The sequence below is a fragment of the Podarcis bocagei genome (genome assembly GCF_964188305.1).
Source record: "Podarcis bocagei genome assembly, chromosome: 2".
Lineage (NCBI taxonomy): Eukaryota > Metazoa > Chordata > Lepidosauria > Squamata > Lacertidae > Podarcis > Podarcis bocagei.
In genome coordinates, this window is record NC_138126.1 from 76,213,408 (window position 1) to 76,237,356 (window position 23,949).

At 41.1% G+C, this 23,949-nt stretch overlaps 1 protein-coding gene across 1 annotated transcript in view; it reads left to right on the plus strand.

The window, feature by feature from the left end:
* The window catches only part of PDLIM4 (PDZ and LIM domain 4), a 62,998-nt gene that overhangs the window by 31,398 nt on the left and 7,651 nt on the right, over window positions 1–23,949 (plus strand). Inside the window, exons 4-5 of the mRNA XM_081185667.1 lie at window positions 20,798–20,976; window positions 22,544–22,701. Of these exons, the coding sequence (XP_081041793.1) occupies window positions 20,798–20,976; window positions 22,544–22,701 (337 nt within the window). The remainder of the gene's footprint in view (window positions 1–20,797; window positions 20,977–22,543; window positions 22,702–23,949) is intronic.

The following is a 23,949-nucleotide window of genomic DNA, read 5'->3' on the forward strand; positions in this document are numbered from 1 at the left end:
ATGCTTGTTCTCTACTTTGGTTGGCATCAGCTGTCTCCAATTGCTGATGGAGAGATATGATCTCTCCTGATTGTTCCTAAGGGGAGCCAATGCATGAAGCAGCAGGAAAAACAACATACTGAGGTTTCCAACTGCTGCAGAAGCCCTTGTCAATAAGGAAGTGACAGGCAACTTACTGGATATGCTGCTGCTACCACTTCTAATAACTTTAGGGGATTTTAGGGTGCTTTGGGACCCTGTGAAAACTCACTGAACAACTAGATATGACAGTGGGAGACAGTAAGGAAAAGGAAATGATATTTAAATAGATTTCAACAGAGCCACCCTGGAATGGCTTGGTGACATGGACTGGCTAAGCACAGAAGAATGATTTTTATTTGTTTTCATTATTTATGCTCTGTAAAATGTGTTCCTAATGTTGTACACCGCCCTGGGATATTTTGGTAAAGGGCGGTATATAGATCTAATAAATAATAATTTTAGTTGGAGTTGCCTCTCTGGAAATCGAAGGCAGGATCAGTGGATGTGCTACGTGTTGTAAGTGTCCATTCATTTCTACTACATTCTACCTATATAATTGTAAATAAAATAATGAAGATAATGTAAGTCTTAAGTGCTGTCCCATTCCAAGGAAACTGTGCCCTGAAGCACTGGCCCCAAGTCTCTTCAGCACTTCAGGAATTAGGAAACAATATTATTGCCAGCATGAATTGAGATATTAATTGTACCATTCTCCTGGGCAAATATAGTTTTCTTAGTTATAGTGACCTTTCTATAAGATACAAGCTGGGGTGGGGGGGGTGTAGTATTGTATATGAATCTTTTTGGGAATTATACAGTATCAAACAAAAACAGCATATACTGCATAAAATCTCCAAATGAATTCAGTTAAATGCATCACCAAAGAGAAAAAATAGTTTTCATACTTTTGAGAAAACAAAACATGAGATAATACCCTGGCACAGTCCTAGATTCCCAATCACACGGGAACTGCAGGCTTGACTGAGGGCTGATTTAATGGTAGAAACATGCAGAAGCATTACAGCTACTGTTATTCAAATCAACCATGAATGGAAGGAATTTGTACAGAGTTCTCTCCCCACCCCTCACCCCAACACCACAGCCATTCAATGGCATTACTATTTTGGAGACAACTAATTCCTTCAGATCAAATTGCTAGAGTGAAAAAATGGCAACAAAAAAGATTAACAGTTTTTTGCTTCTTCATAAAGGTCACATTAAATATTGCATCAAAGCAGGATAAATAGTATAATATAATGATGTTCTTGCTAGTACTGGCAAGACCACTAAATTAATCTCAGTTATATAGCTTAGCCTGTTGACACTATTAGGAAAGTTTTATTTGTGTATTGTCAATAGAATCATAGAACTGTAGTGTTGGAAGAGACCCCGAGGATCATCTAGTCTAGCCCAACTCCCTACAATATAGGAATATGCAGATGTCCCACATGGGGATCACATCTGCAATCTTGGCATTATCAGCACTACACTCTAACCAACTAGGCTATTCTGCTTTTGCATCACAACCCGCATCCCATTGTTTTGCTATATTTGAGCATCATATGAGCCATGAAGGGTTAAATAAGGAAATGGCCAGGGGCATGTATGCCCCCCAACTTCCTCAAGCTGCAAGAGAGTTTTTAAGTGAGTTGAGCTGAACTCCTTGGTTTAGTCTTGTTTTGATCTCTGTGCAGGAGGCAAGGGGGAAGCTAGATATCCAGTACTGTACAGGTGGATAGCCAACTCCAGAGGATTGAGGAAGTAGTCCAGTATCAGGGCAACCCAGAAACAGAGGGCCTTAAGAAGAAGCCAAAACCAAGTAGAGTGAAACAGTTTAAAAGTGGGCACGATGTAACAGCAGGGTTGTGAGACAATGCCAAAGTCAAACACAGCACAGCAGCCCGAGGTGTAGTAAAGATTCCAAGAGCAAGGTGCTAGCAGAGGTCAGTAGCACAGGATCAGTTAGGACAGCCATCAGAAGCAAGAAGCTGGGTTGCACAGAGCTAAGGTCCTGCACTGATCCAGCAGGCTAACACGTCTGTAGCTGTGGTCACCCAGACCCTACTCAGGCCCAGCTGCAACTGGTTATCTCAGACTTCCAGGTTCCTTGCTTCCAATGAGTCCTTTGCTCCCAAGGATGACTCTTACTCCTGAGGAACCTGGTTCTTTGGGGCCTTAAGGCATGCTCTCTGTTGAATGAGAAGTCAGTAGGGCACCTCCTACAAGAGCACAGCCATTGCAGGGAGCATTTCTAAGTGCATTCAAGTAAATGTGCTTGAAAGCTATCTTCAGAACTTTTTGCTAATCACTCAAAGATCCCAAGAGCAGCTGGTCTGCTGCGGGATGTGGGGAATGGGGTTTGTGTGCCCACCCCTGCCCTCCCCCCTGATTTAATGCCTGCATGTGGCTATTGTTACCAGCACATACCAAAAGTAGGGATGTTGCTAAAATAAATGGGAAAAAATCCAACAGCAGATTGTTGGGTTCAACTTGAAAATTTGGGGGAGTTCTTGGGTTTACATTTCTTGGGTTAAAATGCAGCTGCTGCCACCATGATCACAAATAAGAGGGGATGAGTGAGCTCCGTGGGTTACAGCAGTAGCATCAATAGCAATGGTTTGCTGGCCCTCGCAAACCGATGTTTGTCATTGTCATTATTAACATGGTTGGCACCTCAGGGTGTCTAGTCCTAGAATAATCCATATCTCCTAGAGGATTTACAGAGTTTCAGCAGATATTCTCATGAGCGTAGCCAAGGGGGGACAGCTGCCCCCCTAAATCAGTAAAAATCAATTAAAAAAAACATAGCTAACTGAGGTTCTGGCCCCCCTAACAAAAGGCCTGTCCCCCCTAACAAAAATCCTGGCTACACCCATGGATATTCTTCATAATGAGCAGCAACGCTGTATTATTTTCAGACCTGGTTCAGTGGGGTTGACCATCACAAGTTTTTCCATCTTATTTAACCAAAATTCTCCCCAGATAAGGAAAATCTGGAGTGGCTGAATCTCATGAATGTTAGATTTTCAGTTACATTACAGTGAATTTGTATAAGCTGTCACTTAACCCATTTTTAATCTGCTACAACTGATATCTATACAACAGTTTCTCTCAAATCAACCATCTTAATGCCAAATAATTACAGTATATGTTAAAAATGCAGCATTTAGCTCAGGAAAGACTTGTTTCCAACTGAGATGTCTTTGTAGTCAGTTCTTTTTCCTGGCTTCCATACCTCCTGCCCTGGCTGCCATAAGTAGGCAGGGCTGTGGATGTGGTCCTGGCTGTGCCACTTCATCAAGTATTACTGGCCTAGAATTGCAGGCAAATGTGCTGCTTGCAAATAGATTTGGGGAGAAGAGTTTACTATGCTTTCTGTTGCTAAAATTGCTACAGTTGTGTAAAGTTCAGCATTTTAGTTTTGCTGTGCTTTACCTATGTGGCCAAAGCCCATGGGAGACATAATGATGGCCTTGGTTAATAATGTTTCTCTGTTTTCCACATAGTCACTTCCTGTGAATTAAGCACTGTGTAGTCATTTGTTACCATTTTCATACAGCTCCATTTGTAACCAAGCAACCAATATTGTAGGTAAATAATTCTGATCACGGTGCAATACTTTGGTTGTTCTTCAGGGGAAAAAATTCTGTGATTTTTTTTTCCCCTTCCCCTTTTTAATGTGGCGCTGAATCATTTGGAAATCCTGTTTTTCATAATAATATAAAAGGGTAATTTGTCCTGTGTCCCAGATAAGAAAAGTTGTTTCTCACAGTAGGCTCTACGTACAAATCATATGATTATTTACTAGATATGCATTTTAAATTATTATTTCAAATATCCAATCATTAAGGTTACCATATGTTCATGGGCTACATTTTAATTAATGTGTTTTAAGACTTTAAAAAAACAACAACTACCACCACCTGGAGTCAGAGTCACTTGAAATAAAACATTAGTATAATATATGTCATGGACCTAGGAAAATGCAAATAAATATCTAGTAAAAACAGAGGTGGTTTATTTTTAAAACAGGATCATATACAAACTTGAAAGCTAACATTTAGGCCACTCTATTATCTTCTCTGACTGTTTGACACAATCTAGTTTAGAACTTTAGGTTCCTCACACCATAATTTTAAAACTTTATCTATATGAATATAGAGATTTTTCATTATTCCAGATTCATCGTTGAATTCTGAATAAAAACTGCTTGTTGGCTATGGTATTCCATGCAATCTTGATAAAGGAAGAAAATATATAATTAAAACAGCTTTTTCAGCAAAAGATGAACATGCAGATTTTAAGAAATTAATGCTATATTCAGTTTCATTTACCGGTAATATGACTACAGAATTGATTATCTCTTAGGAACTGACCATCGGGCCCACAAACAAACAGGGCCACAAATGATTTTTGTAACTCAGCCATTTCAGTCTAGCAGTTGTCAGAATTTTTTTTATGTTAGTAAATTGGTAGATCCAGATGGACAATAGAAAGTGCTTGTGTTTAAATATATACTCAATGATATATAATCAGTGAAGTACACGTAGAATGAAACCAGTTGAATAGAAATGGAATAGAAAAGTCCTTATAAAACTGAAAACTAAATATCTAGAACCAGGCACTGACATTGGTGGTGTGATACCATATATAGGGACCAGTAACCAAAGGCTTAATGGCCAAATTTGGACCTCAGAGGAATCCCACCTACAGGGGCACCCCTTCCTGCTTCACTACCTGAGATATAATGGAAATATGTCCCCTTGCCCCCACACTGCCTCACCCTGCCCCCGCCACCTTTGCCTCCACTGTAATGCCGCCCCCTTTCACTGAACCCATAAGGCGTTGCTGCTCCTCTTCCCCACCCTGGGGAGGGGAAGACGAGAGGCAACACAGCATACCAGAACACCTTCCTCTCACCAGTGAGAGGGGGCGCTCTGGCAGTGGTAGGAAAGGTGGTGCTGCCGGCTACTACCTCTTATACTTCCTCTGTCTGAGGTGGGTGCTTTACCCTGCCTCATTGGTGGGCTGGCTCTGATCACCTGACAATACAGAGGCAGTTGGTCAATATAAATGCATTACATGTACATGGAGAAGGCAATGACTGTAGATGGCAGCAGAATGTTCTGCAAGTCTTCATTGGGAGTGGAGGTTAGGCCTAGATCACCACTGCCTTCATCTCCTCCTAAAACTCTTATAGAAGTAGCCCATGCCACCTATGGACTGATTGTTGTTAGAACCATTTCAATGCAGGAACAAATCTCTGAAGCATCCTGGTGACATGAAAGTTGCACCCAAGATTAAATGTTCTGTTAGTAAATAAATGTTGAAAGTACAGCATTGGAAAAGTTACTGTTTTGTTTGTTTGGTGTATTCGGTGTGACTTGGCATGTCATGTCCCATTTTGCAGAGGATAATGCAGTATTTGGCACAACTCTGTGCATTTGGAAACTTACATATGAGTGCAGGCCTGCTTGCTTGGATTCTGTAACCTTGATCCAAATGGCAGTATTTTCCTTTAGAAGTGATATATGCTAGATTTAAGAGCCAAATGAAGTGAGAACCTTATGCTTATGCATGGTGTTTTGTATTCCTGATATCACTGAGTACCTGGAGTTGAGTAGGAGGGACAGTTTAGGAGATATTCTCTTATTCAGCATGGTTGCAGAACCTAAGCAATCTTGAATTACTATCATGATTCTTACCATTTTTGGATTCCAGTCAGTGATTAAAGGGATGGGAAGGCCTTCATTCTCTTCCATAGAACGTGTTCTGCAAAACTATTTAGAGCAAACTTTTACATTATTTGCGGTATTTATTAATTCAAAGATAATTAATAGTTATCTTTGGACATAAGATGTATTGTTCTGTAAAGATTGTATATTTGGGGTGAATAGTGCCATAATTTTATCCATAGAAAGATACCTTTTACATTTACCATCTAGGTTTATTCTAAAATCCTTCTAAACTTATTTTCCAACTGTTTTATACCTTTAAATATTGCATATCAAAAATAATTTTAACCACTGGGATGTACAAAATAGAAAAATATAATATGAGTGTTACTACAACTTGTTTGTGAAATATTTTAATGCAGTTTCTTTTAATAAATAATTTTTAATAAAAAGGATATCAGTTTAAATCTTCCAATCATCCACCATCCCACTTCAAAGCTTGTGAAACCTATTTTGCCTTTTTAAATCACAGTTCATTAAGAATTACAACCACACAAGCCCTACTGAAGTTAATGAAGGTTAGGCAGGAGTAGCATTTGGTAGATTTGTATCCTATGTTACGATAGTACTGGAGTTTTCTCAGCAGGAATTTGAGTACTGAAGATATATGAGGCACAGTAACAGAGCATGATTGTTTAGGCACAGAAGAATGACTTTTCTCTCTAGACCGTACTTTCACTAGAGATGTGGCTCAGATTTGTCTAAAAAATAAAGTACTAGGCAAAGAACAGAATAAAAAAGACTTAGTGGTGCAAGACAAAGGTTGGCTTCCTGTCAGAAACAAAAGGAGAGCACAGCAAATAGGAGAAATTATTGGTTGCCTTTCAACTTCATGGGGGGTGGGGAATGTACTAGTATCTTCAAACATGTTTTAGGAAGAAAAGGTTTATATATATATTTATTGAAAAGCCTATGAGCTGACTTTGGTTGTTCCATTCCATACATCTATTTGAATGGAATGGAAAGGAAAATTCTTTGTTAATTATGCTTTTCAAGGGTGTAGAGAGACACCACTAAAATTTTATCTTGTGCTGGATCGAATACTTGTTTGAAAGCATTGCAAGCGTACAGGGCAAAAAAGTTAGCTTAAATAAAACACTGTGTACTGTGTTACAGTTATTTGAAAACATGCCAGGCATATTCTTCTAGCACCCAAGATGCCAACAGCCTAACATGTCAGAATTTGGTCCATTTTATTTTACTGTGAATGCTTGCATCTGTATAAGCGCTTATTCGGTTCAAAAAGTTTGAATGCTTCCAGAAATGAGTTGGTGCAATGAAGTTGTTTGAGAAAAGGTGTTACTGTAATTTCTTTTCTCAGTTCATATATACATTGAAGAATCCAAATGGACAACCATTTACATTATGTCAGTATAGAGGTAGCCCTGCCAAGTGAGTTCTGGAATGGTCTTCCAAATAGTTCATCTGAGATTATTTCCAGTACTACACACAGTGTTTAACAGTGGGAAACTTGGTAACAATGGAAAATAATGACCAATGTATTCTACTGTTAAGGTAATAGTAAAGGGACCCCTGACCATTAGGTCCAGTCGTGGCCGACTCTGGGGTTGCTGCGCTCATCTCGCTTTATTGGCCAAGGGAGCCGGCGTACAGCTTCCGGGTCATGTGGCCAGCATGACTAAGCCGCTTCTGGTGAACCAGAGCAGCGCACGCAAATGCCGTTTACCTTCCCGCCAGAGTGGTACCTATTTATCTACTTGCACTTTGACATGCTTTCGAACTGCTAGGTGGGCAGGAGCAGGGAACAAGCAACGGGAGCTCACCCCGTCGCAGGGATTTGAACTGGTGACCTTCTGATCAGCAAGTCCTAGGCTCTGTGGTTTAACCCACAGCGCCAGTCTACTGTTAGCATCTTATAATTTTCCAGCCACAGAATTTTCCTGTAGAACATGAAGAAGTTGTAAGGGCCTTCTCAGTATTGGTGCCTGCCCTGTGGAACTCCCATCAGATGTCAAACAGATAAATAACTATATGACTTTTAGAAGACATCTGAAGCCCTGTACAGGGAAGTTTTTAATGGTTGCTGTTTTATTGTGCTTTTACTATTTTCTTGGGAGCCGCCCAGAGTGGCTGGGGCAACTCAGTCAGATGGGCAGCATATAAATAATAAAATTATTATTGTTGTTATTTCAATTTACAACAACATTAATATAAGTATTTTCAGCTTTTGTTAAAGATGAAAGGTTATTCCAGTTGTTACAGGGATTCAGACTGTAAACATCACTATTTGGTTCTTTGTTTCCAAAGTATTAGTTTCCTTGGTCATCTTTCAAAGGTTTTGTCGATGTTCCTATCAAGTATGGCAGCCAAAAATGTTTACAAAAGTTACATGAAAGGTGCAGGCAACTCTTGTGAATAATTATTTTTCTACCAGAAAGTGCATTCAAAATAAGACTGATTTATCACACACAATTCCCACCCAGATGTTTCATACATTGTAGCAGCTTCAAAGTTATTGAAAATATATGGGCATACTGTGTTGCCACGACCATTTCAGCATATGGAAATGATGGGGAGGGGGAGCTCAGCACCAGTGGAATTCCAGTTTCACCTACCCATGACAAGACAATTGCATACATGTGTTTGCAAGATGCTGAATTCAATCCAGATCAGCTTTTGTCATGCCACCACACATATTTCATTACGCTTGTGCTGGCAGGCCGAGGGCCAACTCATGCTCCGTTCCATGCAGGGTGGCAGTGTGCATGTGGCTGCCTTGCCACCAGTTGAACAAGGATGAAATCAGCATGGGTTGAACTGTTCCCTGACCATCACATGGTGAATATAATTATCAGAACAGGCAGTATCTCAGCTTAAGCAAAAGTGAAGACAGTCTTTATTTATGTAAAGCACAGCATCTTTTTTTTGGGGGGGGGGAATTGAGATTAGCTAGTTTCATTATGCTTCCACTTTCATGTGATGTATATGAAGACTGATCTCCTGACACAGCTTCCTCTCAAACTTTTACTTGACCTGCTAATATTCTGCTAACATGCAAGTATGCAGAAACCACTTTTGTTATAATCAAGCTGCTGAACAACTGACATAAGGATTGCATTGCAGATTTCAGTTTCATGGGTGAAACCACAGATCGCTGAAAAATGTATTTCATAACTTTCACACCAGCCTAAACAGGGAAATCCCAGCATCCCAAATCAAATTCTTCAGCCAGGACTTAACTCACTCTGTTTATATATTCTTATTACAAAATGTAAGCCTGATGCATCTGGCTTTGCCGTTCAAGGTCCTTTAAATGTATTTTGAAGCTCTTTCAGCTATGAATGTTTTGATGTGGATATATCTGGAGCAGTTCAGTTTTCCATGTCCCCCCCCCCCAAAAGCCCAATACATTTTGCTGCCTGAGGCAGATCGGTAAATTGCTTCCTACCCCCACAAAACTCAAGGTGCAGAGTTGCCAAGGCAAATCAAGTTATTTTAACACCGGAGGCTAAACATCCCAGGAGTGTTTTTTCCCTTTCCCTGGCAGCAGAAGCACAATAATAATAAATAAAATAAGTAGCCCTTTCATGAAAAATCGGTTGCCTCACTCTGCCTAATGGCAGGGCTGGTATAACAGCATTCTTCCTAACCCCATCAACTTATTTTAACAATAATATTTTTAGATGGTCTGTGAACATCTTTTTCTCCTATACCCTGTCATATGGAAAAACTGAACCTTTTCTGATGTTCAGGCCATCAATTTCCTTTTTCTTTTCAGAATTCATTAGGCTGGGAACAGCTAAACAATTCTGATGGAGTAATGTTCACTGATGGCCAGGCCATTAAATTTTTGTTTTTCTCCCGACCTGTGTTTGCTACCAGCTGGTATTCAGAAGCACACTGCCTCTACTACTGGTGACAGTGCACCGCCACCATGACTAGTAACCATAGATAGCCTCATCATAGTTGTCAACTTTTCCCTTTTCTTGCGAGGAATCCTATTCGGAATAAGGGAATTTCCCTTTAAAAAAGGGAAACGTTAACAGCTATGAGCCTCATCCTCCATGAATTGATTTAATCCTCTTTTAAAGTTTATGGCTATCATTACCTTTAGAATAGAATATTGAAGTCTGATAGGAAGTATAGGTGGGAAAAGGAAGCCAAGCTTCATTTTGTATTCCTGGATTTGTTACATTGCACTTGAATATGCACAGTAGCATATAGTAAAGAAGTATGATAGGGTAAAGGAAAATGATATTACACTGATCCTGCTCGAACATAAAAAAGAAGAATCTGAATGCTGGATTCTAACTCCCACCAGCCCTAGCTGCCATGGGCAAAGGTCGGGGTGATGGTAGTCCAGCAACATTTGCAGAGCCACAGGTTCCCTACCCCTGATGTAGAGAGAAAGCCAAGACTTCAGAACAGTCTCCATATTAGAAGATTAAGTTTCAGAACAACTCAGTTTAAGCTTTGCCTTCTGGGTACAGTTGCTTTTTACCTATTTACATTTCAGCTGTTTTGGATTTATTTCCTTTTGAAAAATCCTACAGCTGAAGCACATTTATTTCAAAAGGCAAGAAGAAAAAGTTCTCTAAGCCATATAGAAATGGCTTTTCTCTTGGTTACTTTTTCCTTTCTGTTTTAGGAATCAAACATTGCTGCAATTTGGGGGCATTTTTGGTTTTGTGTGTGCCTGAGGGAAAGCTTGTAAGGTTTCAATTCATCAGTGCAGAAGCATGGGGGAGTGTATATCATTTCAGTCCCTGCTCACATCATCGTAGTTTCCTTTCCCAAGTTTTGTCTCTTATAAGGATTTATTTTTCCTGAACAGAATATACACAGTTAATTCCCTGCAGGAGAATTAAATTGCACTAAGTCTTTATGAGCTAGGGTTTTGGAGCTGATTTCAAGTACCGCTATTCAGAATTGCTCAAAACCAGAGGTTGAAGGAGCAACCCTGGGAGGGAGAAGCAGTTTCCAAGCACTGCCCATTGGCTGATGGGTGGTGGGAACATGTCTTGCTACAGCAAAGAAACAACTGTGCGCTCAATTTATGATCAGGAAGTCCTGTATGTTTGAAGCCCGGTCCTTATCTGCCTGTATGATGAACAGGCATGGCTTGCCAAACATGGCCTTGCTGGCAAAATGGGGCGGCCAAGCAGACTAAGTTTGGAGGTTCTCCAGCCTTGGTATAATGTCTGCTTAAGACACACGTTAGCAACATGGCCACAGGATGAGTTATAGCTGACAGGGAACTCAAGGGAAGGTAGAATGGAGGCCGATGCTTAAAGCAAGAATGCAGGTGGGTCAGTGGGCAAAAAGAATGGAATGTGCACACCATTTGTGCAAGGTCTACAATGGCATAGTCACACCACCAAGTAGCTAAGTTTGGATGCTCATCAGACCTCATCTCCACCCAAGCAAGCGACTGCCAAAGGTCCTCCCACCAGTGGCAGATAGCAGAAAGTCCAGAATGGGCCTTTGGAGGGCACTGGAAGCTTTGACATGCAGGATCCGGAGGGACGTGACACGTGAGCTGGTGCAGCAAAAATGGATGGAAAGCAACCACCCCCAACCCACATCTTCTGCCCTGACAGGCAGGAACCAGCTGGGCCCCAGGTTAAGTTCTTCCAATCCAATGACCCCTAGTCCCATTGAGGATGGCTTGACCTGCCAAACAAGGGGGCGGGTGGGGGGCGAGTAGCAGGGAAGTGTAAGCTCTATGAAAGAAGTAACAGACAAGACCTTCAAAAGACTATCTCATCTGCTAGCTATATGTGTACTGATAGAGATTTAGGAGGGCAAAAAAGCAAAGTGCTACTTATTCCAAATATTTTAGAAAAAGTTATCTGATTAAAAAGCCTTCCAAGCAAGGAGAACACATGCCAAATAGCACCAAAATAGTTCATGAACATGGTGAGATACAATGCTGGCACCCGCCACATCTCATTGTTAGTAATTTAACTAGGAAGACAGAGTAGTTCTGATTGCCAAGAAAAGGATTTCAAATGCAAATCCCTGACTTAAGATCTTTTGAAATTTTGAATCCAGCAGGATTCCCCCTAGGCAGACAGTCTTTCGGTCTCAGGCTCTCGATGTCAGATATTTTTAAACCTTAATATGTTTTATATTTGTGTTGATTCCACATAAATAAGTCTATAAAACATGACAAGTACTCCATTCTCAAAATGTGTATGAGAGAATACTTTTCTACTCCTTTTCCAAATTCCTTGCTGATGACACCCCCCCCCCATTATGGGACCCAGATATTAATATTAAAACTGTTCCGCTTGATTGAAATGCTTTGCTTAAAGATTGGATTTCATATGTTAATTAGGAATCATAGGGATTATTAAATATATATTTGCTTCGTTCATTCAACTAGGTCAGAGGTCATTGTAAAACCTTAAATAGTCTAATAAAAAGCCGAACACACATTCCTCTTGGATATGTGTTTCAAAATGTAATAAGAGCCAGATTATATTCTCTCATTGGGCATTTTAACCCTCTCCTGCCCCACTTAATTATTCTGGTATATTTCTCTATTACTTGACCTATCCCTTCTACTAAAATGGATGACTGAAGATGCTATGAGTGAACAGCATTGGCACCTAAGCAGAGTGCTGAAGTTGAATACAGTGGTACCTCACAAGACGAATGCCTCGCAAGACGAAAAACGCGCACGACGAAAGAGTTTTCCGTTTTTTGAGTCGTTCCGCAAGACGAATTTCCCTATGGGCTTGCTTCGCAAGACGAAACGTCTTGCGAGTTCTTGTGAGTTTGTTTCCTTTTTCTTAAAGCCGCTAAGCCGTTAATAGCCGCTAAGCCGCTAATAGCCGCTAAGCCGCTAATAGCCGTGCTTCGCAAGACGAAAAAACCACAAGGCGAAGAGACTCGCGGAACGGATTAATTTCGTCTTGCGAGGCACCACTGTACTTACAAAATAGTACAATAGTAATAGTAAAGTTCAACTGTGTCTGCGGCTAATTTTAAAATTCAGAACATAAAAATATGTCATCTCTCTGAAAAGTAAAATAAGACCATTCTGAGCCCTTGTACAGCAACACTGTCTCTTCATTTGAGACTTTCCATTTGCTTCAGAAATGAGGTATTATTTTTTTTGAGCCACCATTTGAGAAAGCTTTATGTTAACAAATAAAATTCCTGAGACTAAATGCTGCTACTAGAGCCAAACTTCCTTTCTGGTTATTTGATTTTTCCATTGATCATCTGCAAAAACACATTTTGAATACACATTATTCAAGCTTTAGATTCTAAAAATTCTGGGAGACACGGCTGCCCTTATAGTTGTTCTTTTTGTGAATGTCTGCACACGAGATACCACACAGAATGAGAGACTGACTCTCCAGAAATGCCATTTTGGCTGGATCTGTGTGCTTTTCAGAGGGTGTGTTTCTTCGTGTTGGGGTGGGGAGTTGAGAGAGGAGGGAGATTCCATGACTATAAACACTGAACAGAACAGAATTCCGAGCCACCTCCTCTATAATCTGATTTGCCTTTTATATGTGGTTAACTCATCTCATATGTGCTAGATTACTGAAAGAAGCTTCCAAAGCCTTTGTTTGCTCTTACATTTACTAGCTAAACTGGTTTGATTCAGCTGACCTTTTAACGAGTAATCAACACAATGAATGGCTTTTCAGTTGACGTTATATACACCTGCAGAAACTGCTGCTGAAAGACTACTAAGAAGTAGTCTTAATCTATTTATTTGTTTATATGCAATATAAATACACATATATATTTAGTATATTCTCTTTCACTCGCAAATTACTTCTGCAGAATTAAAGGTTTTACTGGTGTAGCTCAATCCTATGCATGTCAACACAGAATGAATAGACTTTTCAGATAACTGAACATTCATTCTGACTCGTTTACACAAAACTTTGTGTATAGTTTATACAGCATTGCTGTTTGTTGAGCATTCTTTCTGATTGTTTGCAGGGAGGTTACTGGATATTGCTTGACATTGTTGCTATCCCATACATTCCAGTACAGCTTCCTGTCACTTTTCTGTTTGTTTGTTTTTAATTCGTTCGTTGTGCAAAAGCACCGAATTCACTTTAGAGGTGCATCCTCAATTTGCTGGTATGCAATTGAATCGTACCCACAAATAGTGACTGTCTGGAAATGGCCTAAGTCCAACTAAATGTAAGTGAGCGTAGAATTGCTGCCCAAAGCCACAAAGAAGAGGCTTCTTGCATTCACCCATATTTTTGAACCTTTTGAAACATCCCCTGCATTAAAGTTGATTGATTGGCAACAATTGATTCATTGTTTTCTTTCTTTCCTGAAGGTTTTTGTAATATGATGTTGGATGACCTCACTAACTCTAATAGGAAAGGAAATTGCATGTATACACCCAAAGCCTTTTTCAGTTCAAACAGAAATGAGGCCAAGTAATCATGAGCCTCATGATTTTTTGGAAGCCTACCACAGTTTCAAGTAAGATGCTGCTGAACATGTGTAAAATGTGCCGAACATAGACCTTAATGAATGGATTTATTGGAAGGAAATCCAGTAGCTTTGAATGCACCAGGCAATACAGTACCTCTCCAGAGACAGCACCTAAGTCAGCCTGAGATACAAGTACAGTACCTGCTTGCTGCTAGTGTTGCTATTGCGTGGACAGGCGGAGTCCCCAGATCCCGAGCGGTCCCCCCCGTCATGTGGAATAACGACTCAAGACAACGTGCTATGGGATTAAATTGGCCACAACTTTATTAAATTTCAAATGTGGGTAGACCTTGGCTCAGGCATTGGGCGTTCTCCCTCCCCAGTCCCCAGCCGGGGACCTAGGGAGCTTCAGGGTTATCCAGTGGGGGGGGGATGGGCCGGCTCTGGAGAACATATGTTCAAGCAGAGATAGCCGCCCCCGTTACGCCGCCGCCGCAGGGGAGGGCAATGACGACCTTTCGGCGTATGGTCAAAGCCTCCCTTCAGAAACCCCTTTAACGGGGAACCCTGGTATCGCCGCCGCAAAGAGGAAGATGGACTAAAGGATTCCGCCCAAGGCCTGATACCGCCAAAGTTGTGACGTTTTGCTACGGGAAAGGCGAAACCTGCCAATGCAGGGAAATTCCTTTCCGGCCCTTTAACAGCGACCTTAACGTAGCAGCGCCCGCATACCTGTGAAGAAAAGTTAACCTGCAAAATAAGACATTAACTGAGGGAGGGTAGGGTGGAAGAAGCTCTGGAGCCAAGTGAGGATTCCCAGGTAAGATCCTCCCTCTATTGTGTGGGCAGGTAATCCCTCCCCTACCTGGCCTGGTCTCCTTGGCAACGCTTCCGCCAGGTGGGATTGGACAACTGACTGAGGTAGGCGGAGACCTCCAGGTATCCCACCTGAGGAAAGGCAAAGCCAAGCCTATGCTGATGGGGCCGCTCCAGATCTAGGGCTGCGCGCATCCACGCAAAGGGCGCCCCCCGTTTTAAGCGGGGAGCAGTCATTACTATAAAATGCATATACAGTGGTACCTCTGGTCACTTACCGTATTTTTCGTTCTATAGGACGCACATTTCCCCCTCCAAAAATTAAGGGGAAATGTGTGTGCGAATGCAGGCTGCGCCGCTAAGCCCAAAGCCAGAACAGGAAGACGGAGCACTGCGGAGCGCTCCGTCTCGCTGCTCTAGCTTGGGGACAGCTGCGCCCAAACCTCTGCAGGGCAGCGGGGTGCCTTCACCCCGCTGTCCTGCAGAAGCTAGCAAGGCTGTTCCCAAGCCAGAACAGTGAGACGCCCTCCGTCTCGCTGCTCTAGCTTGGGGACGGCTGCGCGCAAACCTCTGCAGGGCAGCGGGGCGCTGCGCTCCAAAGGCTTCAGGGATCTTTGAGGCTGGCGGTGGGGGAAAGCAGTGCTTCCCTCCACCGCCAGCCCCACCAGCTCTGGTGAATGTACCTTGAACGCACCTTGTTTTAGAGGGGGAGAACAAGAAAAAAAATTTTTCCCCTGTTCTCCCCCTCCTATGGTCCGGTGCATCCAATGGAGCGAAAAATACGGTACTTAATTCGTTCCAGAGGTCCATTCTTAACTTGAAACTGTTCTTAACCTGAAGCACCACTTTAGCTAATGGGGCCTCCCGCTGCTGCTGCGCCACCGGAGCACAATTTCTGTTCTCATCCTGAAGCAAAGTTCTTAACCCGAGGTACTATTTCTGGGTTAGCAGAGTCTGTAACCTGAAGCGTATGTAACCTGAAGCATATGTAACCCAGAGTACCACTGTACTTCATGCACAGCCAAAAACAGTGGATGCACATTTTTGGTAGTCCCTACTTTCTATAACTTTTGACAAAACCTTTTTAAAAAACAAAACATCTCCAGGATACACAAGTTTTATCACCCAAATGCAAACTTATATGGTGAGTGAGTAATAAATCACCGCATGTATCTTAAAAAAGAAAACTGTGAACAAGTTTAAATGTTGCTTAAGGAGAAAACAATGACTATACAATATGTGGTACTTGAGCTGTAAACAGCAGTGGTAATAGTGATTTCTTTTTTAAAAAAAGTTTTGGTTGCTCTGGAACAGTTAGTTTGGAAAACTGGCACAATCTACCCATAAGCTGATGTGGAGGAATCTATTTTCCTGTCAACATTCTCAGTGTCTTTGTTTGTTTTCCTACACAGAGTAGTTTATACCTCCAGAGGTAAAGAAGTATGTGACTGTTTCTCAAACAATGGGGAGACAAAAATGATATGTAAAGGGTTAGCCTAGAGCTAGCGATGAAACATGAGAGCTAGTAGTGTTCATTTAATTCATTTGAAACACTATGAAATAACAATAACTTTGTTGCATTCATACGGGAAACTTCACTACTTCAGGAACATTGCATTTGAAACCACAACTTCTAACTCTTGATTCTGCAGTAAGTTTACCTTTTAGTACAGATAACTACCATTTTATTTTCATTCATTCATAGAGAGATAAAACTGCCAGTATCTGACACATTTGTCCCAGTACAGGCTTTCCACTTCATATGTCTGACAGGAGAGGAAGATTTTCAGATGACACTGACAGGTGGAGAAATTGGTTGCCAGCCTTCCCCCAACTGGGTGGGACCCAACTGCAGAGAAGAACTTCTGGCAGGTCACAGGTCCTCTGGTGTCATTCAAAGATAGTATTAACCAGAGGCACAGAAATAGTACCTCGGGTTAAGAACTTTGCTTCAGGATGAGAACAGAAATCGTGCTCCGGTGGCGCAGCGGCAGCAGGAGGCCCCATTAGCTAAAGTGGTGCTTCAGGTTAAGAACAGTTTCAGGTTAAGAATGGACCTCCGGAATGAATTAAGTACTTAACCCGAGGTACCACTGTATTATTGTTCCTGGAAAGTGTATTACCTGAGCTCCTCAGCACTCCTGTGTGTGACAAACACACACATTTCTCTAGCAGGGTGTGGTGGGTTGACCTCTCTGTGTGCAAAAAGATTGATTTTAATTTGAAGAATGGCATTGCTAAGTGTCTTCTCAAAAGCATAAAAACAAAATAAATCAAGGCACAAACTCCTTTTTTAAAAAAGATTTTTTTCTTTTTTAAAGGAAAGGGAAAAGGAAAATGCACCAGAAATTTTATACAAGTCAGATCAGTTAGTCTCCAGACTGAGGAAATGTCTGTAATTTTAAACTTTGAAAGCAAGAGAAGAATATGTCCCAATATGTTGCAGCTACTCCATCGGAAATTGTGGGGGCAAAGGGACCATAATCCAAGAAGGAAGTCAGGAAGGAGAATAGGCAAAAGGCATGGATAAGAAAACCTGCAGGGCATCCTATTTCTGAAAGATGGTTCCCTGGATAGTTCGAAAGCCATTGTTTTCTTATTATCAGGTGCCCGCTATTTATTTATTGCCCATCCTTCACCATTAAGGTCCCAAGATGGGTGACAGCATTAAAAACAATTTAAAACAACTTACTAATACTAATACAATTAAATAAATTTATTTTAAAGTTAAATTAATCCCAAACCTTGGATTATCAGGGACTCTCACCAAAAGGGTTTTTGCTTATGATGATGGCAAAGAAAAACTTGAAACAAAGATGCTGAATTTTGGCTGTGTAGTCAAGAAATGTTAACTTTCACTTGAGAAGCCAAGTATCTGGCAAAGCTATTACAGTTATAAAAGTGCTGCGTACTAGTTGACATGACTCAGCAGGAAATACGATAAAACATAAGAAAGGTTTTCTTCTGGGGGAATAAATCTAGTTTATAATGGTCAGTGAAGACAAAATGAATCATAAAAGAGACTCATGAAGTCTACTTTGGTAACCAATATAATGAGGGGTAAGGGCTAACCAGTCTAGACTCCTAGGCAAATTGCCATGTACCAAACATGATATCCCAAACATTTTAAAAACATAGATTTCTGAGTTGGTCTTTCTTGTACAAAGCTTTGTATTTAGGCATGACCAAAAGCCATATTTTCTGCCTCTTTCCATTCGCCTTCCCTGCTCCTCTGCTATATTACAGGGGCAAAGAACAGGAAACATATGCAGACAAAGTTAAGTCGAAAGAGAGCCACAGGGAGTGGGAAAATCTCAATAGGTTTGGAAGCTGGAACACATGGGGGAGAAAACATGAAGAAACTGGACACTTCCAATGGAAGGGACAAAAGTTGATATTGAAACCGATAGCTCCAAGTCTGGCAGATAAATATGAAATCATATCACTTCTCATAAACCAGTTCTCATAGTTGCTCTTCCCACCAGCTTTTGTACAAAGTTAGTACCGTTGAGCATACAGTAGTAGTAAAACTAAGACCTTTTATGTGATTGCTTATGATGGCTATTTGGTAGTAGGAACAAAATTAATTTATTAATCTGAAAATAATAAATCCTGCTCTTCAGCCAACAAGGCTCCCAGAGAGGCTCACATAAGATCAATAAACGTAATAACAAATCATTAAACCATACAAACTGTTATGTATTCAGTGGTTTGAGGCATCAAATGGGGCAGGGGAACGAGTGGCCTTCCAGATGTTGAATGATCACTCCCATCATCCATGACCACTGGCTGGAGCTGAAATAATTTCGAGTCCCACAACATCTGTAAGACCACAGGTGCCCCAGTCCTGAAATAGGGAATTATGTGAAATTGCTAACCATACTTGCTGAGATGAAATGCTCCTTTGCTATTTATAGTAGGACTCTGGGATTGGCGACACAAAGTTTAAAGGGTTGTTTTTCATGTTCAAATGATCCTGATTTGCTGTTGTCTGGCCACAAAAAAGCCCACAACTGGTGAAGTCATCCCTTGTAAAGGTGTATTAAAAGACCTGGTATTTCTTTACAGATAAATGTTGTTTTTTTAAATTGCACAGTGTAGCATATTTGAGCAAAACTCCAAAATAATCTTACCCAGTGCTTTTTTTCTATTAAAAAAATGTTTAGGGGTATGTTCATTTTGACTCAAAAAAATCACCATTTTATAGTTTAAATCAGGGAAAATAAATACAGTAAATGGACAAAAGTACAAAGATTCACAAAATGTTTAGGGGTATGCGTCCCCCCAGAAAAAAACCACTGATCTTAGCATCCTTATGCATATCAGTGAAGTTTTATGCCATCTGGAAAAAAATAGAGGCAATAATTATAGTTTTGTAGTTATTCAATGTGGATTCAAAACTCATTTTGTTTAATACTTGGTGGTTTACAAAATGCCTAGAATTAAAGGAAACCACAGAGAATGTGACTCTCTGGATTATTTACAACACAATTAATTTTAGTTTATTGTCATTGCAAGGTTTTTAAAAAAGTAATATCTCATTGAAAGAAAAAGCTGTGTGGTTGGGAGGCAAATGAAAATGTAAGTGTGGTGTAGTGGTTAAGAGCCAGTGTGGTGTAGTGGTTAAGAGTGGTAGTCTCGTAATCCGGGTTCACGTCTCCGCTCCTCCACATGCAGCTGCTGGGTGACCTTGGGCCAGTCACACTTCTCTGAAGTCTCTCAGCCCCACTCACCTCACAGAGTGTTTGTTGTGGGGGAGGAAGGGAAAGGAGATTGTTAGCCGCTTTGAGACTCCTTAGGGTAGTGATAAAGCGGGATATCAAATCCAAACTCTTCTTCTTCTTCTAAAAATGGATGAGGATCAATTTTGGGGTTTCTTTATTCCATCAAGAAGGTATGGAGGTTTGTCAGATTAGTTTTAATGTGAGGAAATGCTGTATGTACATCAGCTGTAAAAATAATTCAGCAGTTTTCTGTAACCATGTCTGTTCTTTTATTGTGCAGTGTTGGGTTCCTTTGGGCATGATGCTATCAGTGACCAACACCACCCCTAACACGAGTAAAGCCACCTCCTTGCCTCTGTCAGCACCATTGCCCTACATTCCCTTAAGTGTTGCCCGCTCTGTTATCCCTTTTGCTGTTTATCTTTTGCTTGTAGTATTTTTTCTTTGATGCATTAACAGGCCTTAGAAGTTGATGCAGAGGGATGGGTGTGGAGAGCTGGCCTCTGAAACTGAGTTGAGTAGAAGGAAGAGAGGGAATTGGGACATTCAAGGGGGAGGTATGTTAGAATGGGAGTGATGAGTTGAAGAATTTCTCTACACTCCACCCATAAAACCTGACAGGCACTAGCTAGCACTGTTCAAGAACACAATGTTTCCTCAAAATATAGTAAGATAAAATTGTCTCTCATATACATACTTAATGTCCCACATCAACAATGGCTTGTGTTGGCTTCCCAGTGTTTATGAAGCTCAGCTAATCCCACATGGGTCTGCTCACATTAATCAAGGACCAAGACACTTCTTCAGATACAAACTTGCTGTTAAAACTTGAGTATTGCGGCCAAAGCCTAACTAAATGCAATACCTCAACAAAAACAGCAGCAGTCATTCCACAAGAGCTACAAAATGCAACAAACATTTATTTCCTCCTCTTTTCTCTCTGTAAATTCTTTATCTACCAATAGCAGGCTGCATAATACTAAAGCAGTATTGTTAGCAGTTGAGAGGCTCTACGCACAAACTGCTGTTGCAGACAGGCGTGGCATTTAGCAGAAGAGGTTACTTAATATTGGCAATGACAACTAGTGTTACAAAACCTCTGCTTCTTTCCCTGTTTAGGATAATGGACCTGTTCCAAATAGAAGACCAGCGACATTTTCACCTGGAGGAAGTCCAACAGACAACAAACAGATATCGAACGTGCAGTACAATAACCCCACGCGGCTATATACAAACAACAATGCAGATTCCAGCTTACCATCACAGATGAGTAGCCTGCATATCACATCTCCCCACAGGTATGAGAGTCAAACATGACATGGTGGTGGAGATTATTTTTATGAATAGCTGTTGTGGGTGGGGAGAGGGCTACACTGTGGCAGCAGGGAGGTTAATCCCTTCTCTTGGACTATTCTTTCAATGAAAATTGGATGCAGCCACCTCAAAGCTGCTATTTGCTTCAACTGAAAAGCATGTGAAGCAACAAAGAGGCTGGCATACTTATACAATACAGTGGTACCTCGGGTTAAATACTTAATTTGTTCCGGAGGTCCATTCTTAACCTGAAACTGTTCTTAGCCTGAAGCACCACTTTAGCTAATGGGGCCTCCTGCTGCCGCCGCACCACCAGAGCATGATTTCTGTTCTCATCCTGAAGCAAAGTTCTTAACCCGAGGTACTATTCCTGGGTTAGCGGAGTGTGTAACCTGAAGTGTCTGTAACCAGAAGTGTATGTAACCCAAGGTACCACTGTATAAATATACCAAATTATTAGGACCAAAACACTGCCACAAAAGGGACCCATTCATGCAAAAACATACCCATTTCATTTGAAGAAAACAGCTTGTTTAATTTGCTAGAACATACTGTTAAAATGGAATTTTAAAACATTTTTATTTTAAAAAAAGGCTGCTTAGGGACAAATAGATGAAATTCACACTGGAAAGACAAATGTGAGCACTAAAGAATCATCATAAAGTAGGATTGCCAATAAAAGTGCTAAATCTCATGTTTAGGGGCCTTCAAAGCAAATTTGCCCTAAGGCTGCTTTGTCCATTTTAAGAATGAGCACAGGAAGCTGTTCAGAGATGGCAGAACACATACATTGGAATGACCCCCCCCCCTCCTCCCCTGCACACAGTTCTGGGAGTTCTCCCGACCCACAAAAGCCAATTTCAGGGGGCCTGGAGGGGAAGGAGAGGTTACATGAATCCGACCCCTAGTATTTTAGCATTGTTTAAATCTTGAGGCTTTTTAATAAATAAATATTATGGGTACTTTAGAAAATGTGGACTAATCCAGGAGGAAATGTGCTACAAGGAAGTATTTTAAGACTTTTTAAAAAGTACCCTTGAGACCATGTTTGGCAAAAAAACATATAATGCCCTAATTGCCAGATATTTTTCAATGGTTGGGTGGCTTCCAGGTTCTTCAGTAATTTAATTTAATGCATTAAAAAAAAAAGGATCCATGTGTGGCATAGTAATTCACAATGAATAGCAGCAGCTGGCCTGTCTGTGGTGCATATGTTCACAGGTCACTCAAGCCCCACTGCACAGGGGCAAGTAGAGTATAGCTAGAAAGTTTGTCCTTCATAGTCTCTACAATGATCTCTACATTAATAAAAAGCTAGTTTGGGAAAAGGAAGCATTGTTAACTAAATCCCCATTAAAATAAGCATAGGGTTTGCTTAGGGGTGACTTATGGGTATTCAGTGCGCTGTTGCCTAGTGATGCAAGAAGCACTAGAAAATTTTGTTTAAATAACCCCTCACAGTTCACAAGGAATTAACTCCCCCCCCCTAAAGAACTGATTTTATTTCTCTAGTGTACAACAATCCTTTGACCTTATTTTGTATTTAAATAGTGCTGACCCTTTGAGGTCCCTACCAAGAAGCAGAAATGGAATTGACATGGACTCAGATGTGTACAAAATGCTGCAGGATTATGAAAGACCAGTTTCAGAACCCAAGCAGTCAGGATCTTTCCGATATCTGCAAGGCATGTTGGAAGCAGGGGAAAATGGTAAGGAACACAACATGCTCATTTCAAAAAAAATGTTTAATATTCCCCCTCCCCCCGTACTTTATTTTAAATTTCAAAGGTGCTTACAAGGAGTAATTGTGCCCATGAAGGACCAGGTGCCCAGCCTGGCACATGGGCAGCTGTCCAGGGCAGCTGTCTACCAGCTCCATCTGATACGCAGGCTGAGACCCTATCTACCCACAGACTGTCTTGCCAGAGTGGTGCATGCTCTAGTTATCTCTCACTTGGACTACTGCAATGCGCTCTATGTGGGGCTACCTTTGAAGGTGACTTGGAAACTACAACTATTCCAGAATGTGGCAACTAGACTGGTGACTGGGAGTGGCTGCCGGGACCATATAACACCGGTCCTAAATGATCTTCACTGGCTCCCAGTACGTTTCCGAGCAAAATTCAAAGTGTTGGTGCTGACCTTTAAAGCCCTAAATGGCCTCAGCCCAGTATATCTGAAGGAGTGTCTGCACCTCCATCATTCAGCCTGAACACTGAGGTCCAGCTCCGAGGGCCTTCTGGCGGTTCCCTCCCTGCTAGAAGTAAGGTTACAGGGAACAAGGCAGAGGACCTTCTTGGTGGTGGCACCCTCTCTGTGGAAAACCCTCACATCACATGTCTAGGAAATAAACAACTATCTGACTTTTAGAAGACATATGAAGGCAACCCTGTATCAGGAAATTTTTAATGGCTAATATTTTACAATTTTTATGTGCTGTAAGCCACCCAGAATGGCTGGGGAAACTCAGCCAGATGGGTGGGGTACAAATAATATTTTACTACTACTACTACTACTACTACTACTACTACTACTACTATTAAGTGGCTAAGATTCCATGGCTGCTCTTTGTTTGGGGCACAGCTAAAAGCAAATGGGATGGAGGAGAGAGACAAGGAAAGAAAAGGTGAATGTGATCAGACACATATTTCAGACTTTGCTCTTCTGTTGCCCTTTCTATACTGCCAGTGTACTTCTGAATGTGTCTTACAAGTCCTACAAGCAGTTTCAAATTGTGCTGAACTGATTAAAAAGAAGATTTTAAAATTTTTATGGGAGAGAGAGATAGAGAGAGAGAGAATTACTCTCACAAAAAACCCCAGGGCAACTAAAAGTATCAATAATTCAACAAATGCAACACTGTTACTGTCACAAATACACATTAAAATGCAATGCAACAGTCATTGATAAAATAGGCAAATACAGTGGTGCCCCACAAGACGAATGCCTCGCAAGAC